We start from the raw sequence: 24,864 nt of genomic DNA, 5'->3' as shown, positions 1-24,864 counted from the left end.
CGGGGCCTCGGTGGAAGACCTACGTGTTTAGCAGAAGACAAGATGTTCAGCTGTAAAATGCCAAGATGGCTACTCTGCAGTGCTGTTAGGATGGGCATTCCTGGGATGACCTTCCCCTGCGTGGCATGAATGTTGCCATCTTACCGTGCCAGAGTCTGTTGTGAGAACTAGGGTTTCCAAATGGAAGTGTGGTGGTTTAATTCCCTGGGTCAGATTTCTACAGTACGCTGCTTTCAGGAGTCAACATTTGCTCTGCGTGTGTGCATTTTCCCCAAGCCTACTTTTTCTTTTTGGGATTCTTAGTTCAGATGTCATTAAGCTTTTTTATTCTGGGAAAGCTGAGATTCCCTGTGGAATAACATCTGCAATGGGATGGACCTCTTCAGGGGGAAAGGGATAAAATACTGTATGTGGCATGACATCACGATGCAAATACCACAATTTATGTACGAGCATCAGAAGTTGGGACACAAAGGGGGGGATTTGTGAGAAGATGTCACCACATGTGTGTCGTGTATGCACCATCATGGCTTGCTGTGAGTGTCACTGCATGATGGCTCCCGGCTCTGATTTGCCTAGGACTCCGGAGTCCGAAGGTTGTTTCCAAAACAGGTGCATAGGTCTACCGAAAACGATGAACGAGTCATTTCGTTTTTGTCTAAATGACAAAAGGTTAGTCAATTTGTGGGGGTGTGGGGGTGTTTTAATTCTATAACTCTCTGCCTTTCTCTACAATAGAGTGTTTTTATTTTGTAAGAATGTTGACTAGAAACAGAACTGCATCTCATTTCTTCATGGTGAGATAGACTGGTTGCTTTTTTTATAACAACAACAACAACAAAAATCTGAATCCAAATTGGCCCACTTTCCTGGTAGGCTGTAGAAGCCTCTAAGAAAACTGCCAGCACATTTAGATGCTACATAGGTTTTGAGCGAGAGTTTTAAAGCAATGGATATCACCCAGAATTTAAGACAGTATGTGATGTTTAAAATCTTGTACTTGGTTGAATATAATTTGATGGGATTTAGACATTTAAGTAGATAGTCAGAAATACTGTTCCATGAGATGTCTAGCTGCAGTTGGGAGCCTCTTGCAACATGCCTCAGCAAGCAACTCATTTTGAGATCTTTTTACTGTGATGTTCCTAGAAATGTGCAGTCCTGGATGGAAAAATGGAAAATTTCAGGAAAAAGAAGAAATTGGGGGTGAAAAAAAGGAAAAAGTGACCAAAAAGACCTGGAGAGAAAAAAACGCATATATGCATGTTCACCATCACAGACACACACATGTGCACGTACATTTCCTTCCATTTTATTTCTGGACCTTTATATTCCTAGATGTCCCTCATGCATAAATAATGGCTTTTGATAGGTGCCCTTAAAATGATAGTAAAAATACTGAAGACAGAGCTGAGGTAGTTTTGCTTTTGGTGGTGGTGGGGGGGGGCAATGGTTGTTACCACTGTTTACAATCGGATATTCGGTGTTTTCCTACTGTATCTGCTAGAAACATGGGAGGGAGGAAAGCTCCTTGTCGGACCCGGTGGCTTGATGCCAAGCAGGTGTCTCAGGCGAGAATCAAAGAGGAGCCCTGCATGGAGGGCTGTCTGTAGGAGGGGCGGGGTGAGGCCGAGGAACGGGCCGCAGACTGAAGCCGCCTGCATGGCTCAGAAGCAGGCGTGGAGACCGTAGGATGGAGGGGCGCACGAGACAACTGCCAACGTGACTTCCGTCGTTTTTCATCGCTCCCTAAGCCCTCCCCTTTCCACGCTTAGTGTTTGGTTGAAGGCTCAGCGTCCGTAGTTCAGCCTCCTCCAGGCTGAAATTGCCATCTTGGGTGGGCTAGGAATTCGGGGGGGTTGCCCCACTTCAGCTGAATTGCACCAGATCGAGGAAGGCCGCTGTGTGCTTTTAGGGTGCAGCACCTTATCTCGTGGTGCTTTAAAAACCAAGGTAATATCCCTCTGCTTTTAGGTCAGCACTATCCATCTCATTAACCCCTAAAACTTCTTGAACTTCGGCGCCCTGGGCGCCACCCTCCCAGACGCTGAATTACTCTCCCCTTCATACACAGGCAGGCACTCGGCGTCTTCCTTCTCTCTGGACTTACCTGTGCTTGGGCTGCGGCTGTTCTCTGGCAGGCTGGTGCCTTTTTAAAAGACATGCAAATTGCTGCTAATGTTCTTTTATAACATGGAACTGCAAGTTGGGCAGAATAAAATTCAGATCCCAAAGCCATAGGAGCAGCAGAACTGCCAAAATATCAGTGTCACAAAACAAAGCACATTGGATATTATTAAATGTTCTTTTGCAGTGTTCTCTTGGATGGTGCAACAAGCTGAATCAAAGCAGGCATGAAAACATTCCTAAGTTTGAAAACTGAATTTCTAATAGTTTCTTTTTTAACAAAAATAAACATCTGTGAATGACATAATCCAACTGGTTCTCTGACCCCAAAAGATTGAAATGTGCCTCCTCCTTTTTCTTAACTGAGTTTATATAGTTTTGTGGTCGTTTTTGTCAATGACAAAGATTAGATGTATGTTCACGTTACTATGTGAGAAAATTCTTGTGATGCAGATCAATGTCAGCTTCTGGCTGTTGGGTGGCAAAGAGAGAGAATTTCACTTGTGCGTTGTTTCACAAGATGGTATTGTAGACGCATGTGTCTTCATGTTTTTATTATTTGGATATTTAAAATAAAAAGACTTGTTACGGAAAGTCCATAGTTTGAAGGTCTTATAATCTGCATGTTTTGCTTCCTTGTAGACTCCGGGCATTAAAATGATGGGCATTTTGTTAGCTGTTATAAATAGAAGTTAGTTTCCAGAGTTGACGCGGTAGTTATATGGCCTCTCCTATGATACAAAATATTGCAGCATTTATCACAGTAGTGAGTCCAGGGAGTTTGTTTAGCAAAATTATGTCTGGCCTGTGGTACTTGGTTATGCTGTCTGCATAGTAAGCTATTAAAATAAGTTTACCCCAATGTAAGATGCCACGTCTTTTCTCAGCAGATCAGCTGGGTTGATGCTGGCCTGGAAGACTTGGCGCTTTCCTGAGGTCTGGGGCTGGGGGTCCATGGGACCCGGCATACACTGGGGCAGGATGTGAGGTGGCTTCTTAGATGCCCTGGTTGCGTTGTATTTGCACTGTTTTAGTGATTATTGATATTGTGTTATTTTATGCTTTATGCTTTAGCTGCCCGGAGTAACTTGACTGAGATGGGCAGCCCCACGCATTTTTTAAATAAATAAATATTTGTAGTCAGAAGGCTTACAGTTAGCACTGTAAACCCAGTGGGAAAGGGACAAACGCTAAAAATCTGATAGTGTTTCAGATAAGATATGGCACAGCTGTTTGATATTCTGCTTCTTATTTAACTTCGCATTTCCTCTAACTGCCTGTACCCGTGATCTCCATTTTGTATTTTTAAATTATTGCACCACCTTTAATACCTTTAAGCTAAAACCAGTTTTAATGGTTTCTCCGCAGAAGCTCTGCCCACCTTTCCCTGTTGAGGCTTTCTAGGCGTTTCCCATGCAGCCATGTGTATTTTCATGGTTTCATTCTTTTCTTCCTTCCAATGCTTAGGTTTTGGAAGTTATGTTTTGACCAGCCTTTCCACTGTTTGGGAATCCAAGGGGTCAGATGCTTAACAGTTCTGAGAAGTGGCTTTTGCTCAATATGCACCAGTCTTTGTGTTTCTGTTATTTAGGCACAAGTGTCATTAGTTAAATAGCAAAAAGAAGAAAGACTCAGTCAGTTACATCTTCAAGTAGTTCAGAAGACTATCACCCCCTGTCCTGGGCCCCAGCTTTGTTCATTAACCACAGATTGCTAATTGAGTGTTAAGGAAGGAAGAGGAAATGGAATGGGATGGGATGGGCCGAGGCTAATTCACTGGAAGAATCCACAGAAGCTTTTCCGTTATCGGCTGATACTCAATTGACCGCTTGCATCAGCACTGCATAGTCATTGACCACTTGGACAGTCAAGAAGCAGACCGTTTCTGAATTTTCCCAAAGGAAGATGGGAAGCCGTAACTTCTCATTTTTCCCTTGCTAGAGAGGGACTCTCTTCTGGCCAGAGTGATCAATCTTTATTCATTCTCGGTGGAGCCTTACCCATTCCCATCCCATTTTCCTCCAGCCCACGTGGCTGTGTTGGAGATTGAAAAAGAGTCAGAGACGGAGGACCTGTGGAGTGTACACTGTATTCCAACACCTTTGGGAGCACCTGGTTGGGGAAGTCTACTTTAAAGCTCTCAAGGAACTGAGAACCACAAATTGCACAGATGTCGCATTAAAGCCGTCATATATAAAATAATGTATTCTCTTGGTCAGTAGCTTGGAAGTCCATTTAGAGAATAGAATGGGAAAGTAATAGGAATGTCCAGCCTTTTCCAACCTGGATGGTCTCCAGATGTAAGAACTTGACTCCCAAAATTCCCAATAGCTCACCATTCTTGGCACTGAAGGTCACACGTCCAGGTTGGGAGACTGGCCCCATTGCTCCTGAATTCTTTCATTAAACTTGGTTTTATTAAATGAAAGTTCCATCCATTAAAACCCCATCCACAAAAATTGTGTTGCATTGATTTGCCTTAAAAATCAGTTTATGGATCCTAATCCCATTCTCTCAAAATGGCCAGCACTGTGGGTGTGTCTGTGTGCATGCAAGCCAGCTTGTTCCATCCTCTAGCCCAGTGTTTCTCAACCTCGGCAACTTTCAGATGTGTGGACTTCAACTCCCAGAATTCCCCAGCCAGCCACTTCTGGGAGTTGAAGTCCACACATCTGAAAGTTGCTGAGATTGAGAAACACTGCTCTAGAGTGCATCATAGAGCTATGAAATGGTCAGAGGGGAAAGAGGACAGGATGCCTGTGTATTGCTTAGTTTTTAAAACATGAAATTTCAGCAGGTGCAACATTTTTATACCCTCTTCTTGACAAGATGCATTTCCCAAAGTATGCTTTGATTGATTGATTAATTGATTGATTGATTTGGCTTCTCTCTGCATTTGAAGTGCCAGGTGAAGTGAGAATCTGGTGATCACTCTGAATGGCCCAGGCAGACTGATGGACTGAATGATGAAGGTGTTTTTGTATGAAGTCCTTGAAATAAGAGGTATCTGAATGTTTCAAGATACGGACTTCCCAACCAGGCTCTAGGTGTGATGAACACTTGGCGCTTGGATGCATTTTGCTGCAACTGCTTTCAAAGCCCATGAAAATGAGCCCCCAAGAAGAACAATGGAAACAGGAAAGTGAATAATGGAAACGGGTCTCCAGTGAAGGGGACAAGCTTCCCTGCTGGTTATTGGAGACCAGTCCTGGCAGACATTGCCAAAATGGCACAGCTGCGCACAGCAAGAGCAGATGAAGGCCAACATGCAACGAACTGGCTGAGTCCTCCTGGGTGATGTTTCCTCCACCCCCAGGTATTGGTGGACCTGCTCTTCATTTAGCTTCTTGTTACTCATATTTCCAAAGCTTTTGAGACAGGTGCATCAGAGAGTGGGCTGCCTCACTTCTTCCAGAACCGCCTCCCCTCCTTTGCAGTCCCCTTGCAGAACATCAGAGGGGAGTTCCTCATTCCCACCCCGGGCCAGCACCCTGAGCCTTTTTTATAGACCTATTTCCCATTCTAAATAACCTCAATATAATGTTTGTTGAACAGGATAATCTGCACAATGTCTAAGTTGGATAAAGCAAGATACATAAAGATTCCGAGCAACGTACTGCCTAATTTTCAGGACTGACTCTCTCTGTAAATCAGGGATATGGGTCACTACCAAATCTGTCCTTGCATTGGGAGTGGGGGTGTTTTAAATTGGGCAGCAGCAAAGGGAAACAAGCATAATGGTTGAAAAAGCTGTTTTCACAGATTACTGGCTTCTGGTATAAAAAATCAGGATGCACAAAACAGGAATTTGGTTTCACCCCAATGAAGCCGTTGGAGCCTCAGCTGAAGTGTCAGGTTGCGTAACAAATGGGAGAGGCACGACAGGGCTCTGTCCCCTGTTCAAATTCGGGCACCAGCCTGGGTTTCTGGTTCTGCTTTTAGAAGTAAAGAGTGTTTATTATTAAATGTTAAGGACATTATTTGGATCAAGGCAGTTTGAAATCATATGTGGAGAGCACATGAAATGGCTCATGGAACAGCTTGTGGAACAAGTTGCCTCTCCTTTGTTCTGTTGATAATATTCACAAGCCTGCTGTTGGGACTATAAACACATGCAGAGAAGCGTGAATTTCTGGTACAAAGACTGGATAATCACAAGGATTTGCATCCAAGGAAACTCCTTTAAAATACTCAGTGGGAAATTGGTTTTATTCTTTGACCATCCTAAATTGTTCTTCACAACTTGATGCCTTAGAGCAGTGTTTCTCAACCTTGGCCACTTTAAGATGCGTGGACTTCAACTCCCAGAATCCCTATGAACCAAATTGTTTCAGTTTTCAAGAGGCAATTGAGAAATGCAGGCTCCATGTTCTTAGGATGCAGAATGACATTTGTTCCTTTATTCCCTGGACAGACTTTTATTCTTCATTCTTTTCATGGCATCGTGCATGTTCTGGTGCATCTTTAAGAAGCTATGTCTCTCCCCCCCTCTCCCCTCAGTAGTGAAATATATGGCATGTCGAGCCTGGCCTGACTCGCCCGTAAAATCACAAAAGTGGAATTTTGCTTGGCAACGCACGTTTCATTTTCCCGATCCGTCTTAAATCAAAGATTAGCGTCGCATCCACGGTTCCATTCTGTTGTGGTCTTTGGCAGAATTTCCTGGGAAGCTCTAAAGGTCAAAGGTTGCCAGCACAGATTCGATAAACACTGAACATGCATGAGCCACCTGGCAAATGGGGGATTTGGCAGACATGCTTTCGAGCGCAGGACCCGGGGTGCTTTAAAGAGGCAAGCAGAAGAACCGGTCGGGCAGAGTACGCGAGGTTCAGGGGACGCTGAGTCTCGCCAATCCATCATCCATCTCTCGGGCCAGAGGATAGTCAGCGCTTTCCAAAATTCCCTCTCCTGTGAAGGGAGTGGGGCTCTCTTTGCATCTCCTCCCACTAGTAGTCATGAGCCACGTTTTCGCTGCTGGGGAAGGAGCCCAGAAAGTTTTCTTGGGAATGTGAGCTTCTTCCTGACAAGTGGTCCCAATCAAGGTTAGTTTTACTTATTTCAGTGTATACCGAAGAATCCTTGTGCTCTGAAAGCTTTGCTGTTACGTTCTCTGGAGTTCAGAGTGTGATATCGTTTGTCACAGCAGGAAAACAGGCAAAGTTTCAGTTCTTTCTTCTGCTTCTGGCCATTATTCACGATCTTCCTCCCTGGATTCTACCATGTGCGGTGGGGGGGAGCATTGGAAGGGATGTGTAGCCCCCCCCCCGCCGCATTTTGCTCTTCCCCTCTCACTTGCTCATGGAACTGGAGAAAGAGGTTCTACTTCCCACACATGTGGGTGATGCTGCCGAAGCAGCACCACTTCCCAGAAGGAGGGTTGGTGCGCGTCTTTGTGCTGAGCTGTCAGCAGCTGCAGCAGGGGCTGCGGGAGGAGGAGGCCGTACAGTTCTATGAGTGTGCTGACAAATGCGGGCCGTGGGTGGAATGCAAGTCATCTGCTGCTGGCAGCATGGCAGGAATACCCGCAACGTGTCGAGGAGTTGCCCCTTGCTTTGCCGGTGCAGGACACCACCCTGTGGCCCTCGGGAGCAAAGCCCTGAGCCCCTGGGCTACTCCACAGCCCCGTGCTTTAGCTGGCCTGACAGGGGCTTTGCGGCAGCAGCCTGTGCTTTCAAACCCGTCGCGGGGTTCTAGAGGTGGGGTGGGGCTGAGCACAGTCCTCCACGTTCCGGCAGGAGGCTCCGTGGCAGGGGCCGTCTTCTGAACTTCTGAATTCGGTGCTGGACCTCCGACAAAGCTCTTCCCCACAGTGAGGAAAGGGTTAAAAAAACACCCTGCGTGATAGTCTCTCAGTTTGCAAGGAGGAAAGAATATACAGTTAGAACCTGGTTTAGGATCCAAGAATACACCCCCAATTTGGAGATTGGGGGTGGAGAATTCACAGCCCTTCAAACTCTGTTTTGCAGATTGTACAGTGCCACAATTCACAATTTTCTGATATTTTTCTTTTTAAAAAATATTTTGCCCAAATAGGAGGCCAAAATCTGTGCAATACGAGGGTACAGATGTGACCTCACGCACTCTGGTGACGTCATAGCCTCAACGGCCATGACCTCAGCAACCCTCAAAGACTGGAGGGGTGTGTGCCGGTTACTGACCGCAATAAAGGCGTCCACTGGAGGGGTGGCTTCTGGTGGCAAAGCAGCTTCCTGATCATAAGAAGAGTCAACACTGATGCCCCCCCGAAGCACTTCTAAGTGGTCCACCAGATGATGGACCTTTCCCTAAGAAGGACGTTCCCTGCCTGTCTGAGAGCATGATGGGAATGAAGTGCCTGCTAGATGGACCCTTTGTTCTGACCCTGCAGACATTGCCTTATGCCCTCCCCTCTTCGAGGAAATGAAGTGCCTTTATTTGAGCCATTGGTCACTTTAAGCAGCATAAAGTGACAGGAAGCAGGATGCAGTGAACACAGCCGGCACGGGCTTTCCTTTGTGAGATCCGCAGCAGCTGGCCGGGCAGAGCTCTGAGGTTATTCAGAAGCGGACCTCCGATGCAAAGTCTGGTGGAACTGATTTGGCCTTTGCCCTCGGCCTCTTCAAAGCGGGCAGAACGGGGGCCGGTCCAAAGGAGTGCTGGCAGGAGAAGACCTTTCTGCTTCTACCTTTTCTTTAGGAGGTGGGAGAGAGGCAGAGTTTGTTTAGAGCAGTGTTTCTCAACCTGGGCGGCTTGAAGAGGTGTGGACTTCAACTCCCAGAATTCCCTAGCCAGCATGGCTGGGGAATTCTGGGAGTTGAAGTCCACACCTCTTCAAGCCGCCCAGGTTGAGAAACATTGGTTTAGAGCATTTTATGTAACGCAGCCTCAGTAACCCTTGGCATAACCTTCAAGAAAGACAGTGAGACTGAAATTGCAGTTAACTTTATCGTTGTTCACACACCAAGGGCCGTGGAGTTGCTTCTGTAAATTGGCTCTAGGCCTCATGTGCACAGTGCTTTGGTCACCGGGATCCTCTTCTCTCCTGCTTTGACCAAGGGAAAAAAGTCCTGCGTCGCGCGATGTCCTGCAATGTCTGTACGTGGCCCCGCTCCGCACGTTATTTACCCTCCATTCGCTCCATCAGTGCTACGCAGTGATTTTTGTTCTCATCCTTCCTGCGGGGCTTTTACAACTTTGGGGAAAACAGAGGCGTCAGATCCGTTTCTGAGGACCTGGCTGCGGGATTCTCATCCAAACCTCCCGGTTACATAAGAGCTTTTCTTTGCTTAGAGCAACAGCTCCTGAAATGGTGGACCCTAAATAAGCTTTCCATCAGGGGAATTGGCTGCGCTGCAGGGCTGCTGCTCTGGAGCAACTGTGGGCCCAGGCAAGCAACGAGAAAGCCGAGCGTCACTCCTGGCAGCTGCCTGGCGCATCCACGCCCTGGTCTTGGCAACCTCGCGGGCATTTAGTACTCCTGCCTCCTTCTGGGGTTCCCTGGAAGCTTCCCATTCAAACGCTGACCTGGCCTGGCCCGCCTGAACTTCCAAGTCCAGGAAGGCCGGCCAGCTGCTGCCTCCTGCTGAGCCTCCAAGGGATTAGTCCTTTCCTCTCCTCTGATGTTGCCCAATACTTAGCATCTTTGCTCCATCCTAGAACGATTATTTATTTGTCACCTTTATAACGCACTTGCTCCTGATGAAATTGACTTGTGACAGTTAAGACAAAAGAATCACAAAAATAGGAAGGCCACAAAGCGCAATACAGTATATATCTGGGGAGGGCAGTGGGGCAGAAGGATGAAAAATCATTGTAGTAGTGCAGCACCAGCACCACCCCTTTTGTACGTGTGCCACAACACCACACGCAAATATGAGAGGAAACTTCCTTTTTGGCTTTCTGACAAAAGCAGCAAGTTCCTGCAGATGTCCCTGTAGTCAGCTGCCAAATACTATTAAGCATCAGCTGTTATTGCTGATGGATTTGAAGTCCAGCTGTGGAATATGCACCCTTAATCCACACCTTACATTAAACTATAATATGGTTTGGTTGGTTGGTCTTGGCTTGGTATCAGTTGTGATTTGTAAACCATAGTTTATGCATTGACGTGCTGTGTGAACCAAACCACGTCTAAGGAAACCACGAGATCTCATGGTTTCAAACACTCCAGATATGTCTAGTGAACCTTTTGATCTCGTACTCACAAAGCAGGGCGAGGTGGCTTCAGTTACAGTTAAGAGAACAAAGAAGTGAATGTAAGGACGGAAGGGGGGTGCTTGATCACCGATTTCTCACACTAGCGATGAGACATGGCTGTGGAGGTGTGCCTCGAGTGGGGCATAAAGACTCTGGCGTGCGCCTGGGATGGTCCAAGGCACGAGACTCCCCCCTGCTCGCCCAGGCTGGGTGGCGTTTGCGTGGGGAATCTGCCTGCTGGTGGACGTTTCACCAGGGCAGAGAGGCGCCCTGCAGGGCCCTTCCGCCTTTCGCACAGGACAGACAACTCAGCTGCTTTGGAAAAAAATAAAATAACGGGATTTATGTTCAGACTACAGATATTCTGTAGCAAAACCAGTTCCACTTCCAAGATGCTCCCCTGCTAACCCCCAAAGACAAAGGAAGACACTAGTATGATGAGTCACTCCTAAATTAGTAAGTTCATCTGATATTCTGACAAAAGCTGGACCGTGCGTTGTCCCACGCCAAGATGTGGATTCGTTTGGTTTTAGGAGGAGGATTCAACCCAACTACTGTGGTTTGTAAGTTATGATTTATAGCCCTCAGCATTGCTGTGGTCCCACAAGCCATGGTTTTGTCATGAAAGGTAAGAACTGCACTGAGTCTTGTTGGTTTATACTGTTCCACCTCCTTCCTTCTCCTACTGGATTGTTGCTCCTGTCTTCACTTTGAATAACCCTAATTTGTTGTTTTGGCTGAAGCCAACAGACTGTGAGCTACATTGCCAGTGTGCTTCCATGTTCAGTTCAAGGTGCTGGTGGTCACCCATAAAGCCCTTCATGGCGTGAGGCCGGGACCGCCTCTCTCCGTCCCAGTAGATCTGGCAGGAGAGGCCCGCTCTGGGCTCCACCCATTACAGAGTGTCATGTGGCGGGACGCAGGGAGACATGCTGGTCCCGTGAGCCACCACCTCCCTGGAGATCCGATCGCCCTGGCCCTGTGGGCCTTTCGCACGGCCCTGAGACAGGTGGGAGTCGCAGTGTCCGTGAAGTGGTTGCGTTGAGGGTTACTGTTGTTTTTGTCTTGGCTGCTGATTGTGTATTCATTTTGTATCTTTTGCTTGTTTTAATTGTTACTGAGACACTGAGCAAACAAACAAATCTTACTAGGTTTCAAAACCATTCCACTTCCAACTTTAAGAAGAAGCTGCATGAACCACAGTTTAGGGCTGAGACTTCACTGCAGTTAGCAAAAACTGGAATCAAACTCTTCCAGTCCATACTGTGTCTGCATCTGAGAGGGGAGGAACTGGAGGTTTTTGTGGCTTGTTCTGTCAGGATCAGTCATGGTGGACTGTGGTTTCTCCTGTCATGAATGGTATTAAGAAATCAGAGGTAGGGTTAGTGTTGTGGCTAATTACTACAGTAGTAAATAATCTGCACGTTCATTTCCCATTCTTCAATGAAATAGTCTCAGGCTGCCATTTTTTACTTCTATTGACACTGGGTGCCCCATGTGCCAACATGCTGTTTTCCTCCCTCCCTCTCGTTTTCACATCTGCACACCTGCCAACAACAGTAACTCTTCAAGCAGCTGAGAAGGTGGACTCTACTCCACCCAACCCATCAATTATGTCACTTCCTCAGGTTTGAAGTGCTACTGAACTCTGCGGTTCAGGACAGAACATGCTTGCATTTTAAAGGACACGTGGGCATTCGGAAGGACACCCTTCCCTTTGACAGTGTGCACGCAGGGTGAGTGTGAATCCCTGGCCGTGCTGCTCCTGGAAAACAAGCGGAACCTGGGCTTCCTTTCATGGGGAAACAGCTGACAAACAGCATCCCGGAAGCCCATTTCAGGAGTGACCCCCGCCTGCCAGGGCTCGTTACCCACTGGTTTGGAGGCTATTTTTGGTACTCCTCACTCCAGGCTTACATGGCCTGGGAACGGGCCAAGATTACAAAGCGCGGAGGAGTCTCTCAGGACCTCTCTTTCCCTGGTTTCTTAGTGTTCCCAGCCAGACCCTCCCTTGCCTTTCCATTCTTCGGAAATAGTTGGAGAAGTTGGATACGTGACCACGCTTACTCGCTTCGTTGCTTTCTGTTTGGCAGCTATTTTTAGCTGCAACGCAGTGTGCAAAGTGTTAAATAATTGAATCATCATGTTTCATATTTGACCACAGAAAATGGCAGTGGAAGAGGGAGAGGGCTTCGTGGACCAAGTAAGCGTGTGCGGAAGCCATCCTAGGCGTGCTTTTAAGATTTATTTCTCTGTCCTTGCACGGTGGTTAGTGTGTTATTGCTCTTATTCTTGTTGTCATCGTCGTCATTCCTGGCAGGAAGCGGATACTTCCTGGTCTGCAGGTACATGTGGACACAGGTCTTTTTGCTCCATTTTATGGAGTGTTTTTTCAAGGTTCACCTCTAAAGTGAGTCATACAAGGGTCTGCTCTTTTCCCCCGTTTCCCACCCTCTGAAATATTGGAACGGGGCATTCTGTCTTCACTGCATGGAAGATGCTTGGAAGAAATGGAAAAGGGTATGTTTGTGTCAAAGGGAAGGCCTAAAATACCGCTGGCGCGCATCGAATTTTCATTGTGTGGTATTTCTGTGGAGAGCTCGGATGACCTCACTCTATAAGACAATTGTGTCTGGTTTAACTGAAATGCATGTTACTAACAAGGAAGCAAAAGCTGCTGAAGCTACGCCTATAAAATCTCCCCAATTTGAGGCCTCTGGATGACCTTCTAGGGGTGGAAGGGGGATTCGTTGTCCAGTGCTTCAGGGGCATCCGTAGATCGTGAACCTATAAACTGTATAATAGCTAGTTTGGCGAAGAGTGAGGAGGCTGGCATTGCAGAGGAACAATGACTATTCTCCCTTGCAGCAGCTTGACTGTCAAGGATCAATCACCCTGAGTGGCGTTCATTATCCTGTGGTATTACGGATATGAGGATGAGGGATTTTCAAAGATCAGTGGTGCTTATAGGAGAAATAATGATTTCCTTGAAAAATTTGGGTGATAAAAATATTTCAGACTGAATAATGCAACCATATTTTTTACGCAACTTCATGGCAATGGCAGCCAAGGGTCTGCCTTCCGGTATTAATGACTGTGTGTAATAAATGCTGATTTTTTTCTTGTTACGACGGTGTTGTTGTTATATTCATGCATCTTAATGGGCCTGTGTATAGTACATTCATGTTCTACCCCCCTCTGCTTATATATGCTCAATGGATCGTTCCCTGGATGGCATCAGGAAAGGGGCCTTTCCTTCTTCCTGTAGCTCTTTCCCACCTGGTCCCTGTAAATGCATCATCAGTGGTAGGAAGAAAATGTGAGGGTTACTCTGGAGGAAGAGTTGATATAGCCAAGGAAAGTAAGGAAATGCTTAAGAAAGATGCGCTTGTTTAAAAAAGAGGTTGTGGTGATGTGGAATTGCCTTCTAAGTTAATATAGAAGATAAGCATACTGTATCTGAAATAATTTTTGCAAGCATACTTTCAAAAGTGGCTTTACTTGTAGGATTATGCCCAAGTGAACTGGCAGGGGCTGAACAATTGGAAACATAAAGAGCATGCCAGCTGGCAGCTGCGAAAGCCAATCCCAGTCTACCTTTTTGAATTCAGAACTGGGGAAAGTGCTTGGTATTGCCCCAGCCTCTTGCCCGCTATACAGTTCTGGTTCTGAGGTGGCACCGTGGTTTAAGCCTATGAGTAACTGCTCCCTTGATTTCTAGCTGAAGTCTTCCTGTGCTTATGGAAATGCAGTCCAAAACACACCATCACGGCAGGCTTTCAGGACTACCTACATATAAAAAAAGTTAGGAAAAAATGTCTGAGCAGCCCAGTCACTGCTGCTTGTTGAGGGACTGGAAAACAATCAGACTTAAAACCAGATAGAAGATATATAAGAAGATACATATGACTGAATGTAAACGGAAGAAGAGGCATACAGTTATGTAATTAAATGTTTACTGCCTGCTTTCATTCATAATGCTAAGCAGGATTTTCAGCCTAAGGTTTGTCAGAGAAGCCAGAAAAGGCCAGTTCACATATTTAGTTTAATATTTATTTCTTTAACAGTGTTTACAGACTACTCTAACCATCAACAGAGTTTGGGGGAGGTATAAGTAAGAAAGTTGGTTAAAACCAACATAACGTACAGTCACGTAAAAAGCTAAATGGCTGCTCAGCCAAAGGCCCAGGGGAAAAGATGATTTGTGACCCCAGCTACGACGAAGGGGCTCACAACTCCCATTAAGCCACAACCCAACAAACCAACCAAATTATGGCTTCCTCTTAGGTGGGAATCCAGCTGTTATCTGGACCTTCTGCTTGCTTTCCTTTTCGTTTTTTAGTCTGTGGCACAGAAGTAGGTGTTGCCCATAGAAATAGGAGGGAAATCACTTTTTAAAAAAGCATTGCTGAGGTTTTTAGCACGTGTCTGGTTTTCCCAAGAAATCCCAACTAAAGGTGCTCAGAGACAATGTGAGGGACCTTCCGAGAAAAGGATTCAAAGGAAAGGGGAGGACAGGCAAATGCGGTTCCACTGCACTAGACCCAAGAATTCCGCGTTGCAGAGTTTCATTTCTGGCTTATCGTATTGCCGCTGACGCTCGGGTTGACTGTGGGTTATGTGGCCAGAAGAGTACCGCATACACACAAGAGGGAGGTACTAGCAAGCTTAGTGTCCGGCTTCTCTCAATAAGCTAAACTGGGACCAGGCATAAGCGAGCATTCAAGGACACAAAAGCTCTGAGAAGTAGACTTATGACAGAAAATCTGATGAAGCCATTTTGAAGGAATTCTAGTGACTGCTAGATAACAAGCCCTATTTGTAGTGAAATCAGTTCTTGCATCTTTTTTCTCGTTCTTGTGCAGCGTAACAAACTCGAAGCCATTCATTTTTGGGTGGGAAGGACAGTTTTCGCCTGTCTCCTGTGTGCCCTCGCTCTTTGCTCCTGACCCTGTGAGAACTCACTCTCACACCCCTTGGGAAATCCCAAGGGCTACAAACTATGGAAGAGGAAGAAAATGTAACAGAGGGATTCTCCCTGTAGCATGTGAGGAAAGAGGGAATCAAGGGAGAAAGGAGCATGTTAAATGTGTCATGAACGAAGGTATCTCTTACTTGGAATAGTGAATATCAACCTCTTGTTTTGTTGTGGATTTCATTTGGTCTTACGTTCAAGTTCTCCTTTCAAGCTGGACACGATTCCTTCTTGGGCAGCAGCCTCCTGAAGCTTAAAGCAAGGTATTCTGAAGACAGCAGAAGTTTCTTACGACTGTTTAAGCCATGTTTGTATTTGCGACAGCTCAGACCGTAACATGCTATAGGCCAGTTTTCTCTTTGAAACATTCAGGAGACTTTAATACTTAAGAGAATGTCACAGGAACAGCAGTGAAGCCAGCACATTGGGTGGTGCCTGTATTTCTATACAAGGGCGGAACTTGTGAACCTTCCTAGTTAGGAGCAAGGTGCTGCTCAGTTGAGCTTGACTCCCAGTGACTGTGTGGACTGAGATATTTTAGAGACAGGAGCGCGTCTTACAAGGCACCCTTGATGTTTCCTTGGAAGCTAAAAGATGGCAGCCTGTTCCTTATTTATTTGCAGCTCTTTGTGGGCCACCTACTGGTCAGGCTCCAGAGGTTTTGTGTCTTTGTTGTCATCTAGTGGCCTAGTGTCATCTTGCTATGACCCCTCATCAAGAAGCTGCGGGCCAGGAGAGGTTTGGAGGCCCATCCATGTGTAGAGGGAATGGACTTCAACAAGAAGGGAGGGCTTGAACCTTTGCTCATAAGCAGACTGACGCATCGGGCTATTTTTCTTTGCATAAAAGCAGAGTAATGATGAAATGGGAGGAAGGTACTGTTTGTAAGGGGAAATACTACCAGAATCACTTATTTTGGCCTAGAATGTAGAGGAAGCCTGCTTCAATCTGCACTGCTAGTGTTGGCTCCATTTATCTTAACCTCCTGGCTGAGGAGTCTGTTTCTTATTCATCAGCCTTGGATGAGTCCTTTGCTGTATGGAAATGCGGAGCATGCAGAAGAAAAGTGAAGCAGGCCCTGAGAAGGCCTTCTGCGTTTCCACCCAAAAAAGCATCAGTTTGAGGCCAGCTTGCTTGGAAGAGATCCCCTGGTGGGTCCAGTTTCTGGCCTTCTGCATGTTGAAGCCAGGGATCAGGCAGCCTGACCTGTGCCTGCCCTCGGTGGCATGTGTACAGAAGGGCTGGGTTGAAGCTGAGATCGTGCCTGCCCTCGGTGGCATGTGTACAGAAGGGCTGGGTTGAAGCTGAGATCGTTCTGCCCTGGAGAGAGGCTCTGAAAGGGCATTGACCTGTTCCCTGCTCGTGGGGAATAGTGCTGTTCTGGCATTTTGTTAGCGGCTGAGCAAAAGCTGCTGCGTTCTCTCTGGGTGCGTGGAGAAATGGCTTGCGCAGAGGACGCAACAGACAGCACGGACTGAACTATGGCGAGGAGTGAATCCACAGGGGTACGGTACTTGTTTGCTTCTAGCAATGAGTTGCGGTGAATAAGGATTGTGAATTTATTTAATATGAACTTCACGTTCACCAAAAGGTGCGGAAGGGAAGCCGTACCTAACCCGTAGATTAAGGGGATCTGTTTGGGAGCCCCCTGGAGGCGATGCTCTCGAGGGCTACGTGATGTGGTGTGGCGCTGGCACGGCTACAGGAAGATTTATGAGGAGCAGGGTGCTCCCCAGGCTGGGGCCGTTGCCCGTTCAGTTCCAGACTACAATTAATAATTATATTACTGAAAGTATTGCTGAGATTAGTAATTGAGAGAAAAAAACACTTAAGTAGCGATGTTTTAAAAGATAAAGAACGTTGTACGATGATTCACCTGATCTCAATGTTTGTTTGACTAACGAAAGATTTTTTCCCCATCTAAAAAACGACAAAGCACTTAGTAGTGAAGGTGAGAGAAGTGATTTCCAGAACTTGTAGAGCGTGCTCTTACAAATAAAAGAAAGGTTTTCCTGCAAACCCTAACCGTACCTGGATGCTCATTATCTATGCTTTTTCCTCCTGTGTACTAACTGGAACATAGTTGCTCCTCTTCTCAAAAATACCAAGAAAGCATATTGGATGTAAGTGTATGGCTAGTATTCTGGGATTCTAAGATTAGGCCGCCGTTCGGGTGACAACAGATGTAGAGCATCACTAAGTATCCAAAATCATCTTTCCCTCCACGTGGGGGAAAAAAGGGTTGCCTACTTGAATTAAAGTGGAAACTTCAGAAGGAGCTTGGAGTAACACTTGTACCACCTATCCCTTGCATGCTACTGAGAGTCCTCCTTAGCCTGTAAAGGAGGGGTGAGTGACCTGGCTTTGGACCATATTAGGGCCTCAACCCCCACTTTGTGTGGCCCTGGGAACTCTCCCCACCCCACCCCATTAAGCAACAACCCCAAGCAGCAGTGAACCGTTTTCTGGCATCATAAGGGTTCTTTTATTAGTTTCAAGCCTTTTGTGTGTGTATGTGTGTACCTTCAAGTCCATCTTGAATCCTGGCAACTACCTGGACAAGTCCCTGCCGTTTCCTTGGCAAGATTTCTGAAGTGGTTTGCCATTGCCTCAGTCCCCGTAGGGCCGTGAGAGAGGGACTGGCCCAAGGTCACCCCACTGGCTTCGTGCCTAAGGGGGGACTAGAACTCTCAGTCTCCTGGTTTCTAGCCCGTTGCCTTAACCACTAGACCACTCTTTTAAGCCTTAGGCATAAACCATTCAAAAAACTCTATAAACCCTGCTTCTTGCAGGTGAAAAAAATTCAGAAGATATAGCCTTATGTGGCATGGTAAAATGGAGAACTAGGTAGACCTGGAAAATTTGCCCCTCCTTGCTCATAGGATGAGTACAGATGACCGCTTGGCACCATTACATCCATGTAACTGCTTGATAAACTAGTTGCTTGTATTGACGTGTTCTACTTAAAAAAATATTTACTGTATTTGTAACCTGCCCTAATCAGGACTCCAGGCAGCCTACAGGGAAGTATAAATATCATATGTATAGTAACAGTAGAAATTACCTCCTCACAACAAGGCAATACAGGTTACCAATATAAGTTAACAGCATTAGATATGTACACTGCTTTGAGCTGACAGGAAATAAAGGTGGGGTAAAAGTCTAATAAATAAAATATATAAATAGAGAAGTATGGATACTCAGAAAATTTACAACTTGGCCAAAACTAGCAGTCAATGGTTGGTTGAGAAGACTTTGTCCCTAAGAGTCCTCAGGAGGGACAGGTGATAAGATGCGCATTGTGAAGTTGTGATACCAATTCCACCTCTTATTTGTGTGTGAGATGTTGTGACACAAGCACAACAGGGCAATGTTTCCATCACAACAACAGGTTTTGTCATTTTGGTGTCATTGTGGTTAGGAACAGTTTGTGGCTTTGTCCAACTCATGCACCACAGTAAGTAACCAAATGAATTCTTTCCCTTCAAACTGAAGGGTGGGGGGAAATGGAGGGGTGCCACTTTTTTAACGTTCCACTACACCAAAATCTTAGGAAAATTGTTGAGTCATGCCCTAGTCACCTCACAGTTGGGGCTGCCCTTGAAGACTGCTTGGAAACTGCTGTATAGCTGGTTGAGAACGTGGTGACATGGGCAACGTTGGGCATGGCTGGTTAGACCCATGTGACCCCACTGGTCTGCAAGCTGCACTGGTTGCTACTTGTCTGGTAAGACTGTGTGCTTGGGGTCTCTTCAAGCAATGCCATTTCTTGGGGTCTTAGAAGCATGGCTTCTCTGCCACAGCACCTGACCCCTGAAATGAGATCTCCTGATAGATCTGTGTTGCCCCCACCTGGATGACATTCTGGAAGTCTTTAAAAACTTGGGATATTATTGGCTATGTTGACTGTTCAAGGGACTGTGCCTGGACGCATGGGATTTTCTTTCTGTTGGTTCCTTTTTATTGTTTCTTATTTATAATGTAAGCCACCCAGAGTTACACTGGAGTCAGACAGTTTCTAAATTAAATAAACAGCAGTTTCTAAGTTTAATGAATGTATGTATGTGCTGGTTTTCTGCAAATAGTTTTATTGTATTTCTGAATGTGAGAATGTTCAAAGATGGAGAAATTCTACAGGTGACTGACTCTTCCCTTTTACATTGTGAGTAGAAGCACCTGTTTTATTCTGTTGTAGGAGTTCCTCCGTCTTTGTGAGAATCTACCCAAGAAAGTATCTTTGGGGTACAAATATCTCTTCACATTTGGTAGAGATGGTCTACGAGCAAATTCACTCCTTCAAAATAAGGTTATTGCTTCTGTTCCACAGGAAAATCAGAGCTAGGATATGAGCCAGAATGTGTCCTCTTTGAGAACAATGAGATCCTGCTAGAGATTTCCCTGCACAACAAATGTTAAAATGGACCAGACAGCTAAGCAGTAACCAAATGCTCTTTTGTAAATCCAGTACAATGACAATCATGCTGGATATTGAAATTAACAGGAAAATTACTGTCATTATCTAGTGTATAGTATTTTGTTTCACCAATTAAAAGAATAGGAAAATATAAGATTTTATGGATTGTGGTGAGGGTCAGCAGTTTTTCATTTGGACTCCAGAGACTCGTGGGTGGCTTATCATGACCTCCTCAGTGGCAAAGTCCTTTAGTTTGGATAAGTTCCCCAAATGACCGCTAAATCATTGCCTCCAACTCTTTCTCTGCTGATGTACGTAGCTGGCATGGAGCAGGCTGCAGTCAAAGTTGTATTTGTCTAAAAATGAACAGACCAAAATAACCAACCATCTTCTGCAATATTCAGAAAATCCTTAGCAGATGTTGATTTCCTTGAGACCTGGAAGCCTGAAAGCTAATGGTGAAATTTAAGGGAAAAAATGGTGGTTTGAGTCAGGAGAATTCAGTTTCCAATCTTCCTGAGCTGTAATTGCTGTATGACCTGGAGCAGGTCCTTCATTTTCCTTCTGTCAGAGGATAATAGCACAGAGAACCTCATCCTGTTGTTATTATCATAACAGTCGATTTTATGGGCGGTAAGCCACTTCATCAGGTCTCCCCATATAATTGGCCAAGTTACAGACATACTTTTCTTCTCATCCTGGATGAGAAGAAAAGCTGACAAGCACAACTTAGGTCTATAGGCACATATGCTAAATAAACATGATTATATTTCAGTGCCATTTAGACATATAGACAACAGTGTAGCTGAGATAATTTTGCTATATCTAAATTCAAAGTATTGTCAGCTTATGCTGGCAATGATAAAACATCGGGGGGGGGGGAAATGTAAGAATCGATGAGCACTTTCCTGAACTACCCAGGCTTCAGCACCACCCCCGACTTTTCCTTGACAGCTACAGGTTCGGAATGTACAACTTCAGGCTTAAGAAGCTTAAAGTTTTGATTTGTCCTGAGTCTGTTTAAGGAGCCAGATCTACTCTTCTCTGTTTGTAAAATATTAAAAGAAAATAGTTGGTCTCCTAGAGATGTTGGAGCCTGAAAAACGGTGCCAGGGCTGTGCTGTCCCCTTTCTTTTGGAAGATGATCCAGGCCTGCTGTCTGTGTAGAAAGAACCATTCACACAATTGAAAATTGTGACTCACCCACAAAAAGTCATGATAGCAATCCAAGAATAAGTATCCACTTGAGATCAAGACCTAGGAGAACTCTAATTTTAAAGTAACTATTGTAAAAAGTTTGTAAAAATGTGTTTATTTGCCTTCCTGGGTCCTTTTTTCCTGCTGGAAAAAAATGCATAACAACATGTTTTCTTTAGACTGAAATTGATGACGGAGACAAACAGTTAATATGTTAGGACCCTTTACTCTTCCCAAAATAATCTATAAACCTCGTGACCAAACTACTTTTTAGTCTCTCTCTATATTTTATTATGTTTCTGTAGCTCTGAGTCAGTCTTGATTCCTGGTGGCTGCTTGGACAAGTCCCTGCATTTTTTTTGGCAACAGTTTTTGAAAGGACTGGCCCGAAATCACCCGACTGGCTTCATGCCCAAGGCAGGACTAGAACTCATGGTCTTCCCATTTCTGTCCTGGGGCCTTTAACCACTACACCGAACTGTCTATACAGGGCCATTGTAATGCCTATCTTGAAGACGAGCAGCTCATGTACCTACACCAAAATCTGTACCCAGGTGCCAGAAAAAAGATGTCTTGTGTTTAAAGCAAATGGTTCTAGAATCTCTCAACTAAGAGAAATCCCTCCCCACGGTGGTGCTTTCAGGTGTGCTGCTGTAGGACCTGGGGTACGAATGGCTAGTTACATAAATGTTCCAAGCCACAAAATACAGATTTCATCTCATGCTTGGTTTTCAACGTCTTTATTTTCTCTTCTCTTTCTTTCTCTTACAGTCTGACACCAATGCAAGTTACCTACGAGCTGCCCGTGCAGGAAACTTAGAAAAAGCTCTTGATTATTTAAAGAGTGGAGTGGACATCAACATTTGTAACCAGGTTGTAGAAATGTTTGATTTTTTTCTTTTTACTGCTAGCCTATATTTGTGTCTGTGTCTTGACAGTGCCAGTCCAAGAGTTCAGAACAGCCTCCTCCAGTGTAAGCTAGAGGTTCTTCTGCCCAGGCTGGCTGGGGATTATGGGAATTGAAATCCAGCTCGTTTAGAGGGCTTGAGGCAAGGAAAGGTTTGCTTAGGCAGTCAGAATAGCCTAGTTCATGCCCACTGTTCATTATTATTGCTGTTGCTACTAATTCTGTGGTTACTGCACAAAAACTAAAATAGCTTTCCGCTAAAAAGGTTACCAGAGAGTAGGTAGATTGAGTGTAGCTGGGGAAAAAGATATGGTAAGAAAGAACAATGATATTAAGGCTACAGTCCTACACATCCTTTCTAAGCTAAGCCCCATTGAACAGAGTAGGATTTACTTCCTTAGATGGCATTTTAAGCTTGTACTTAAGCCTTGAACTTTGCTTCAGCTTGCACTCATTAGGCTGGTGCACATATTGTTTCCATCTTGTTTTGAAGTCAGTCCTTTGTAACCAAAATGTGTGCCTATTGATGTGTTCAATGTACATTATTACTTGAAATTAACTCCTCTGGATTTTATGGAAATACACCAATACCAGAATTATAATTCCATCTTTTCTTGTCAGGAGAAATTGCTTGGTTTCAATACAAGTGGCATACTTTTACCGATTACAGATGAATTGTGTGCTGACACCTCCATACAGAAACGTACTTTGTACTTTGACACTCTAGACATGGGTACCATTTTAAACTATGGAGGCTGTAACCATGGCAATACAATTTTAGGAAAAAAATGGGACTTCCTGCTGAGGAAGTATGCACAGGGGTCCAATTTCAGTGACATCTGTAGGTGAAGCTCTCATTTGAAAATGAAATAGCCCATAAACACTTCTGCAAGGAAGTTTGTGTTTCTGCAGTAGATGGAACGGAACCTGCCCTGTGGTCTCCCTGGGCATGGTGCCCACCAAGTGATGCTCTGAAATCGATAGCTTCCAGAATTGTCAGCCACCATAGGAGTGTTGTCTCTTTAATACCTTTGATGGAGTGGTATTGTTCGCTGTGCTATTCAAGTAAAACATAATGATAACTGCACTTTGTTTTCCATTAGATTTATGCTACATTGCATTGCAAAGGGAGTTTGTGCATTGTTTCACAAAATAAATGAATTAGAGAGAGATAGACTAGGTCTCTCTCTGTCTCTCTCTCTCTGTCTCTCGCTTTCTCTCTGCAAGCTCTCATCATGCTGGAATGTGACCTTTAGGCCTCTTGAATTTATCATCTGTTGTTCTGGGCACCCTCCATCAATCTCTCCCATTCCCTTTGTTTTTATCAGAATGGGCTGAACGCGCTCCATCTCGCCTCCAAAGAAGGCCACGTAGAAGTTGTTTCGGAGCTGATACAGAGAGGTGCCAATGTGGATGCAGCAACAAAGGTCTGGAGCTGGTGTCTGAATCTTTCCTTGCTTCCCCACACAGATTCCATGCTTGCAGAGGGGCAGCCAAGTGAAAGAAAAGAAAAGAAAAAGGCCATAAGCTTTTAGCCAAGAGATTAAGGTGGGGAGCTGTGGAGGAAAGAGAAAATGCTTTGGGATAGGTGAAGTCTGTGGTTTCAGAGACCAGAAGTAGGCAGATGCTGGTCAGGAAATGAATCTGTCTCATTTCAGCTTAAGATCAGTGATCAGGTGGAACTAGGGTTTTGATAAAAAATGGCTGGGGGCCCACGTTTCATTAAGCCACAGTTCTGTTAACCATACTTATTGTGGGTTGAAAAACCACAGCTGGCGGGGTATACATATCACAGTAAGCCATGAACAGTGGCTTGCCAATTCCAGGAACTGGTGTCCTGCAGTACTCTGAGCCAAAAGGCAACATGCCAGTCAAGTGGTTTGGCACCCAGGAGACACTGAATTGGTTGAGTCTGACAGGTGGAAGGCCACCAGGACGTGCTTTGCAACCCCAGCTGTGCCAGTGGCCACTGCCAGTGTGTTCAAGAGCAGCAGTCCAACATTTACGACGTCTGGAATGCAAAGCACTTATTGCCAGGAGGGAGGGAAGAGAATGTGGCCACGAGCTCCATCGGATGTCAGGTTGGCTGTCGGAATCCAGCAAACCTTCCAGGAGTGCAGATCGGAGTGCCGAGGAATTAGTTCATTTTCCCTGTGCAAAAAAGACATTGCAACAGCAATAGTTTTTCAGAAGAGCTATATAGGGACTTTTCCACATTAAAGAATGTATCTATCCATTACTGACCACAAAGGTCCACAGGGTTAAAGCAGTGGTGTTCCCCGTAGTGACATATGGCTGTGAGAGCTGGACCATAAGGAAGGCTGAGAGAAGGAAGATGGATGCTTTGGAACTGTGGTGTTGGAGGACAATTCTGAGAGTGCCTTGGACTGCAAGAAGATCAAACTAGTCCATCCTCCAGGAAATCAAGCCAGACTGCTCACTTGCGGGAATGATATTAAAGGCAAAACTGAAGTACTTTGGCCACATAAGGAGAAGACAGGACACCCTGGAGAAGATGCTGATGCTAGGGAGAGTGGAGGGCCAAAGGAAGAGGGGCCGACCAAGGGCAAGATGGATGGATGATATTCTAGAGGTGACGGACTCGTCCCTGGGGGAGCTGGGGGTGTTGACGACCAACAGGAAGCTCTGGCGTGGGCTGGTCCATGAAGTCACGAAGAGTCCGAAGCGACTGGACGAATAAACAACAATCTGTCAAATACCAAAATTAGAATAGATTTTATTTAAAAAAAGATTCTTGAGCAGATTAAGTTAACTCAACTTGCACGTGTCATTTACATAAATACATTTAATAAATTTATATACCACATGTGTCTGCTGAAGCTTCTGGAGGCAGGTTACAGTAAAAACAGCAAGAATATCTCGGGCAGTGGAAGGGTGGGTGGGCCCCAGGAGACCTGCCCCTTGGAAGGCAGGACCAGCCCGGCTGCTGCCCCGAAGCATGTTTCTTTCTGGGAACAAGGATGGGGGCATTATTTAAAGAAACAGCGGCAGAGAGACACATCCTGCACGCGGAGTATTTTAGTAAGTAGACAAGTAGCCATAATAGCA

General features: G+C 45.4%; 1 protein-coding gene across 1 annotated transcript in view; it reads left to right on the top strand.

The window, feature by feature from the left end:
* Positions 1-24,864, top strand: part of ANK3 (ankyrin 3) — a 182,533-nt gene that overhangs the window by 32,345 nt on the left and 125,324 nt on the right. The window contains exons 2-3 of the mRNA XM_063307756.1: positions 21,660-21,761; positions 23,124-23,222. Coding sequence (XP_063163826.1) covers positions 21,660-21,761; positions 23,124-23,222 — 201 coding nt within the window. The remainder of the gene's footprint in view (positions 1-21,659; positions 21,762-23,123; positions 23,223-24,864) is intronic.

The sequence above is a fragment of the Candoia aspera genome, chromosome 6 (genome assembly GCF_035149785.1).
Source record: "Candoia aspera isolate rCanAsp1 chromosome 6, rCanAsp1.hap2, whole genome shotgun sequence".
Classification (NCBI taxonomy): Eukaryota; Metazoa; Chordata; class Lepidosauria; order Squamata; family Boidae; genus Candoia; species Candoia aspera.
Note: the sequence above shows the minus strand (reverse complement) of the source record. Positions and strands in the feature narration are given on the sequence as shown.